Source organism: Cryptomeria japonica, chromosome 5 (genome assembly GCF_030272615.1).
Source record: "Cryptomeria japonica chromosome 5, Sugi_1.0, whole genome shotgun sequence".
Classification (NCBI taxonomy): Eukaryota; Viridiplantae; Streptophyta; class Pinopsida; order Cupressales; family Cupressaceae; genus Cryptomeria; species Cryptomeria japonica.
This window is the reverse complement of record NC_081409.1, coordinates 853,646,542-853,655,017: the sequence shown is the minus strand read 5'-3', so window position 1 is coordinate 853,655,017 and position 8,476 is coordinate 853,646,542. Positions and strand designations below refer to the sequence as shown.

Sequence of the window (8,476 nt, the reverse complement as noted above, 5' to 3'; positions counted from 1 at the left end):
GCGTCTCCATTTCTGCCCTGTTGAACTCTATATTCAAAATGCTATTGGCTGTGTCAAACAATCTTCCTTGCCCATACAAATCCCACACCTAGTCTACATTGATGTACAATCTGACAAAACGGCCCCTGTTCCTAAACCAGCTGGTTAACAGAGCTATTGCAGCAGGATGGAAGATAATAACAGCAATAACAATCCACTTATTTCATTCATAAAAAATCGAAAATTGCTATTCAAAAACATCAACGATTTTCCTTACTGGACTTTGTTTTCATATCAGTTTATTGAAAAGTAATCGAGAGGCTGAATATATAGAGTTTGTAGTTGTAAATTTAACACCAGTTTTATTATACTTAAAAAATATGTTTTTTATCATATTCAAGATTACTGAATAAGAAAAAATTACAACGGCTTTTAAAAAAACTAACTCAAGATGATTAGCATGTGCTATATGCTTTATTTGCAAACTACACTCTAACTAAAAATAGATCAACTAAATAAAACTATGCATGTGCTTCCAAGTTCCATTTACTTTATTATCAAACTTAAAAAAGCTAAACTGAAAATAAACTAACTAAAAAGAATCTTAAACTTGAGTTCCATGGTGAGTGTGAAGGTGGAACTCCCAGTGACCTGCCGAAACTGAGAGTTCAGCATCAGTTCTTCATATACTCCCCTCTCATGCTGAGAGGGCTTACAATCTGATCTGGAATAGTCAAAATCTAAACTTTTGCAACTGCCTTGCTGAATATATCTGCTAGCTCATCATGAGTGTTTATGTGTTTCTATTCAAGTTCCTTCTTGTGCACCAAATTTCGAAAAAACGATAATTCATATAAATCGTTTTGTTCTGTTGTGACACTATAGGCTTAATTTCCAATGAGAATTGATCAATCCCTTGATTTGTAACATGCGCCTTGCCATTAAGTGGATGATGGGTTCTCCATACATTGCCCTTTGAAAAGTATTCGCATGACTCGTAAGGTAAAGCACTGCGGAGGCTATGTCGAAGGAAATTCCATACCCGTGCCTCCAATCTAGCTCTCCTCTTCTTTCTCTGAAAAGGAAATTGTGCAGACGTCCATAGATACTCTATGTTTTACTGTTTAATATGCACTCAATACATAATGTGTACTCCCTTGTAACATCTAGTTTGATTCATTTAAGGTAATGGTGTATTACGAATGAATCGAGGAATTTATATTCTATGAAATTCTCTCTTTCTTCTTTATATTTTCTTTGAAATATAATTAACTATTTTAAAATGCATTCACAAGGTTTGCAAATTTTTTTGATTTCAAATTCATGAAAAGTGAACAAATTTTATACATCTTCGGAAAATAAATTGGAAATAACTGACTTATCTGATAAGGATGGATTGATCCTAGTAATCCAATAATAAAAATTGAAGGTCTTAGATTAAAATCGTATCTAATCCATTGAAAACTAAACACTTGTGAAAGCATCTGGTCGTATGCTCAGCATCTGCACTTGTTTAAAAAGATTCTGAGCTGAAGAAATTGAACACGGGATTGGCTAAAAATCTCTAGAGCAATAAAAACACAAATATTTTTTCATTTAATGAAATATGCGAATATTTTGATGACAAAGATGAAAGACAAAAATTTCATTACATTCTACTTCTTTATATAAAAGTCTGTCAAAAGACAACTAAAAATAAAAGAACTCTTGTGCATATTCATGTAAAACTGGAGATCAAGAAATCTATTTTTACCTTCATACAATTCACACAAGACTGCACGAGCACTTCCCTCGTGTGAAGTGGGAGAGATTACAAACAGTTTCAACGAGAGCGTCATTAGCTTCAACAGAAGGGTGGTATAGCTCTTACACATCACCTGGGCAAGCGCAAGGGCACTCGACGTTACCTCCCCACCATGGCTAAGAATAAGACTGAACTATTCTTAGAGTTCACATCCAGCCTGCAAAGCTTCAAAACACCAGTGAAGACAATATAGACTGTAAGCAGTTATGCGAATATCTGCATTTTGTTGAGGAGTTTATGTTCATGAGCCAACAAAATTGTTTAGAATCTTATCAAATAAAATGCAATCAAACATTTTATTTACCATCATGTTACAATAATAAATCAAGAAAAGATTAATAGATACTGATCTTCTCCATATGTTACAATAATGGATCTATTCTAATGTAAAATGATCAGTTTATATGTTATATTCACTAAAATTTGATGGTCAAGATCTTGGAGATTAATTCTTTTAATTTCCGCCGATCTGTATATTTCTTGAACTGCTCCTCACCAGAAACCGCCTATCAGTGTAATCAAATAGCAGCAGGGACATGTGCATGTCAGTAGAATACGAAAATGTGATACATAGAATAATCTTCGGTTAGAATAGAAGATACTAAAGACAGGGAAATGTTATATTTTTACTGGAAACTAAGTCATATTTGAATTAAAAATTGGATCTGTCACTAAAGAGGTCAGTAATCTAGTGATAGAATATTGAAAGGCTAAGTAGTCTAGTGTTAGAATATCCTGTTGTAAATGAAAGGTATCAGATTTGGTTAGTAGTTGATCTATGAAATGCTTAATATGGTATAAACGTTCAATTAGGTAGAGTCCAGGTCAAATTAGGATTCTCACCACCTATATTCTGGTTCAAGTGGTATTTTGGAAAATGAATCATATCTAAATCAGAGATGGACAATTTCAACGGTAGAGCATCCAATTTTAAAAAGCCTAAGATTAACTTTATATTCGTCGACACAAAACCACTCAGTCCAACATTAAATTAGTGTCCAGTGCGACAAAACCATCAGCAGTCAAAATCCCGTCGTTCAACGTTGCTTAATTGAGATGTTGGAAAATAAAACACCCTCAAAAAAAAAAAAAAGGAAGATAGACTGATTACTAAAAAGATTAAAAGAATTCAATAATAGAACACCCTTACAGCAAATAAAAGATCGTAAAACGTACTCTTCATATTTCTGACACTGATGCATCCCAAGTTGGACAGAGATTGACGACTCAATGAAGCTCCAAAATTGCATTTCCCATTCTCCAATCGTATTAATAAATCTGCGAAATCTTATTATAAACGAAAATTAACGCTCAAACATCAACGATTACATCATGGAAAACTTAAGATTGCCAAATTGCTTGAGACAGGCAATCATTTTGCCTGACAGAAGCCATTAATATAGTCCAATTTTCCGCTGACACGTACAATTCAAAGAAAACATATTTCACCCTATTACACAACATAATAAGCGAGCTGCTATATCAGACCGCTTGTACTTTGACATAGGTTGCGAAAGAAGAAATATTTTACTGCGAGCCATACAACTATTTGCCTATGTCTAACTGCGGCCATTATTAGAATACCTTATATGTATTCTTACAAGAAAAGTACAGCTATCTAATTGTTGAGAAATTAAAACTAATGTTGAGGAAAACCTTTTGCTATTATTTGGATATGCTTAAATTGGTCGATGCAGACGCCAGAGTAGAAGAAGAAGCTGCAGAGCTTGAAAACAAGCTCATCTCCTGCGAACTAGACCCAGCTGGTCGAGAAATATCTGATGTAGAAGCCGTCTCAAAGTACGAGCCTTTTCCAAGAGTAGAGTATGATGCCGTAGGCAGCGTGGGTGGAAGACGAGGCAGCGGCACGTCAAAGTTTAAGAACTGGAGGACTTCCCTTATTTTGGGTCTGGTAAAAGGATCTGGATGCGAGCACCATAGTCCTATCATAATCAGCGTCTCCATTTCTACCCTGTCAAACTCTCCATTTAAACTGCTATCGGCTGCTTCAAACAATCTTCCTTGGCCATATAAATCCCACACCCACTCCACAAGGCGTATCACTGATTCTCCCAGGCTGAAACCAAGGACTGGCTTTCTGCAGGCAATTTCCAAGGCAACGGCACCAAAGCTGAAGACGTCTGATTCTGAGCCGAAGATTCCTGTGACTGCACATTCAGGAGCCAGGTATCCGAGAGTTCCTGCTATAGTGGATGTTTGGGAGCATTGGTTATGCTTCACTAGCCTTGCCAATCCGAAATCTCCAAGCTTCGCATTGAAATCTGAATCCAGCATAACATTGCTTGACTTAACGTCTCTGTGCACCACACATTCATCCCACAACTCGTGAAGGTAAAGCAGAGCAGAGGCTATACCAGATGCAATTTTGTACCTGCGCCCCCAATCTAGCTCTCCTCTTCTTCCTCCGAAAAGGAAATTGTCTAAACTTCCATTAGGCATATATTCGTAGACCAACATAAGTCGAGCTTTTTCATGGCACCAACCCAGCAGCTGAACCAAATTCCGATGCCGCAGACGGGTGATTGTTCTTATTTCTGCAAGATATTCCTTTTTCCCTTGCCTTGATCCCGCCGATATGCGTTTTACTGCCACAATTTCATCTGATTGCACTATAATGGCTTTGTAGACATCGCCGAAACCTCCATGTCCCAGCTTGCAGGATTCGCTGAAATTATTAGTACCCGCGCAGAGCTCCCAGTAGGTAAATTTACGGGGAATATGATCCAACGCCATCTCTATATCTGCATCTGCCTCCATATCTGACTCTTGCAGGTCTTCCATGCTTTCAGATGTTGCTCTGCTTCGCTTTTTATAATACATGATAAAAGAGATCAAACTAGCTATAATCAAACTTGGAAAGCCGATTGCTATGGTTACTTTCCATAGGAATTCCTTTTTCCCTGCACCCTTCAAAGATTTAGAAATGGTGCTGGTGAAGTTCCAATAGATCAGTTCGCGACTTTCACTTGACTCGTATGCTGCTGCGGAAAATCCCACCACAATATCTTCCGGAAGATATTGTGTCAGATTTATTCTATGTGACAATTTCCATGGTCCTTTGCCGTTGCATATGCACGAAGCAAGAACTTCCAACACATTTTCTCCACCTTTGTAATCTACCCGAGCATTCCACATTTCAGCGCCATTCAATCTGTGATCTAGAGGAAGAGTGGCTGATGACCTGATTGTGTTGACATCAATTCCAATGTGGTTACCGTCTGCATCCCACGGACTATTCTTATATGTGTCGAATTCAACCGCAACAAGTCTGTTTGATGAGTTCCCGTCATTATGACTATTAAAAAGGCCAATATATGCACCCTTGCCTCTGAATGACATACTGTAATCCGATTCTTTACGCGCCATGTAAAAAGTTAGCCCACTCCCACCATAATCTTTAATACTATCAGTGCTTTTGTTTGTCCAATTGAATCGGAATTGAAAATGTGTGGTAAAGTTGGCAACAGCTTTAGTAGAAGCGTCCCATAGAGGAATCGTTTCATTATATATCAATCCCCCTGCAGATCCGTCGCTTAAACCCCTGACATCATTTGTAATTTGTAATATATTTTCAGAGTCAAAAATTGCATCTCCAATAAGTCCAATACGATCTGCAGGAGAACTATCTGCAGTGGAAGCATTCCATTCATAGCTAGCTTGGACAATTTTGGCTTCGATAGCCGAAATTTCTGATACGAAAAAATGCAATATAACAAAAACAAGGACTGCTTTTAGGGTAGAAACAGCCATGAAAGAGTCTTGGAAAAGGAAAATGAAAGAGTCTTGGAAAAGGAAAATGTGTGGAATAATATCAGTACTAGCGTAGCTAGCACGTCTGGAAGAAATTTCCTCCATTATCATCATATTTCACGGGTACTATTCTTCTTGTGCCATTTTCGTCCTATAATCGGATTGTGACAAGTTGACTGGTGGGGTCGTGGAGAGTTTCCCCGAGTCAAGTACGTGACACACAACTACCACACTTTTTAAGTCGCAATTCCCGTTGTCAAGTACGTGTCACAACCACCAGGTTTCTAGATCGCAAAAGTGATGTTTCGGATTCTTCGTTAAGTTTTCATTAATAAAAGTGGGATAAGTCCACACCCTTACATATGTACAAAGCAATATCAAGAGTGCATGAGGGATGCACAACCAACCAAAAAAAAAAACCACCAAAATATTATAAAGATTCAGCAGAGCAAACAAAGCGCTGACAATTGCACTAAAAGACACGTAAAACAAAGAAGAATCGAGACAACCAAAAACACATATGAAGCACCTAGCACATACACAAAGAGATGGTTTACTACATGGGGGAACCCTTTTTCAAGCACTTCATCAAAAAAGACACATATTTACTTGACCCAATCCCAAAGCCAAAGGAAAACAACGCGGAATCAGGGGTGGCTTTAACCAAAGACACCATGGGGCCAGAGTTTGTGGCTAGAGACTCCATGTATTCCCTTTGCTTCACCCTTTTCCTTTCCATCTCGTCCTAGATAGCCTATAAGAAGGTATTGTGCTTACTAGTTGGGTTCTTGCAAGCAAGGTTGACCTCCTTAATTTTATTTTTAAGGACCTCTTAGGTTTTCTTGACCTCTTCGGGTTCAAGTTTGGTCCCTACCATCTTGATCTTGGAGTCCATATCATCGATCTTTTTGCCCACTTTACCCCACTTCCCCATGATGCCAACAAGATTGTTGGCAATTCTCTTGACTCTATCCTCCTCCAAATAGTCCACCCCAATGTTAGCCCTAGCCTCTAACTCAGTCGTCACCTTCACCTGATTGATCTTTTTGATGGCCACATTCATCTGTGCAAAGAGCCATTTTAACAATTTGTCATGCCTTTGCACGTCCTTATGCAGGTCCTTCACAATTTTAGTTAGAATCGAGATAGAGCTCAAAGGTCTGATATTAGCAGAGGAAGGAGGGTTTATTGGGGAAAGGCTAGGGTAAGCACTAGTTTTAGCAGGGGACCAATCCAACCTGTGGTGTATGAGGAGTTTGATTCTTTTGAGGAAAGAAACTTTGAGCTAGAATCATCAACAATCTTCACATTCTATTGCAACTCAGGCTTAGTGTCCACATCTTGGTCCTTTTTTGTGGCGGCAATGGCCCGAAATTTGGCTATTCTAATAGGATTTTTCCTAGTGGGTATTTTAGAACCCGAATAAGACACTTCTCTAGAGTTAGACGGAGTAACACTAAGATCCATATATAAATTGGGATCATAGGTGAACCCAATCTTAGTAGAAGACACCCCACCATAGGGAGATAAAGCCATGTGGAATTCATATAATCTACAAATGAGGCCCTAATGAAGAGGGGATTTACCTTTAACAATGGCTTTAAAAACAGATTGAGACAAAGAGGACACAACCTAGAAGGGAAAATTCATTCTTACCCCATGGCGTAGATGATTTAAAATGGGGAAGATCTATAAATGGAACCTCTGTTTCTTTCCATCTACGGTGAAATACTTCGTGAACAATAGGGTTGCCTCCTTCTAGATTCTTGGTAGTTCCTCCCTATTATAACCACTTTAAAGACTAAAAACCTCTTCCCCCAATTCAAAAAAATGATCAAATTCCTCTTTATATTTCCCTTTGGTCATTTTGGGGAAAGAAATGCCATCAAGGGTCACCCGAATCACCTTCATAATGTTCTTTGTAGAAACCAAAAATCTTACATGACCATTCTTCACATTACCATTACCTGAGGAGTAAACAAATACGGTACAACACTTAGGATCGTGTTCGGTCAAACCCTAAACCCTCCACGTAAGTATCCAAATTGCCTTGCATCATTTCATTCCAAAGCTCCCCATTAATTTTAAATTCTGAGCATTCGTTGTGTTCAGTCTGAATCCAATCGTCACCTATATATGTAGAAAAAGAAACTAGGTTGAGAAAGTAGCTATCTTGGGAGATATAATGGTAGGTGGTACCAACAAAATTTAAATCCAACTGCCTTAACTAGAAAGTAAAGGAAAAGGTGAGAAAGGTAAGTACCAAAAAGGCAACATTGAGGTTATTCATCATTAATAGACAAGTCCTTCAAAATAATGGCACAAGCCTCTATCGGGAATTCATGCAAGTGAATCTAGATTTTAAAATTATTAACATACATGCCTAGACCAACAAACTTGTTCACCACATAGTTGTCTTCCCACCATGTGTGGTAGAAGTTGACTTCTCTAAGGGTAGGAAGAAAAGCACAACACTATGTGATGAGAGAGTTAGATTTCTAGTCCGGTTTAGGCACCCCTTAAGCATCATGATTGTATTGCAAGAATCGCCTTCAATAATGATGCATTTAAGCTCTTTTTCCTTGGTCTCAATTAACCTATGATAGACTGTTGCTACTTCAACCATGCACAGAATATAAAATCCAAAATTCACTACATAGGCAAGGATGAGGTTTCTACACGAGTCTCTGATTCAAAACTTAGTGGTTAGGATGATATTGCAAGTTTATTTTTTATGCAAACTTAGTGGTTAATTGATTCAAAACCCTAGCTTCTAAAATTGAAATTGAACTTGTGTTTTGTAAAAATTGCTTGTACTTGTCTTAGATCTGAAAAATTTCTTTGTTTGTCAAATTCAATTTCTTCATTGCCTTGCTCAATTTGCAAATCAGATTCGCAAAATTAAGAGGTTAATTGTCAAAA

The 8,476-nt window shown here is 37.9% G+C and overlaps 1 protein-coding gene across 1 annotated transcript; it reads right to left on the bottom strand.

The window, feature by feature from the left end:
* Positions 1-3,010: 3,010 nt before the first annotated feature.
* On the bottom strand, positions 3,011-5,571 carry LOC131069451 (L-type lectin-domain containing receptor kinase IX.1). The gene has a single exon (XM_058004878.2). The coding sequence runs from the start codon at positions 5,552-5,554 to the stop codon at positions 3,449-3,451; it is 2,106 nt and encodes a 701-aa protein (XP_057860861.2). The 5' UTR covers positions 5,555-5,571; the 3' UTR covers positions 3,011-3,448.
* Positions 5,572-8,476: the final 2,905 nt, after the last annotated feature.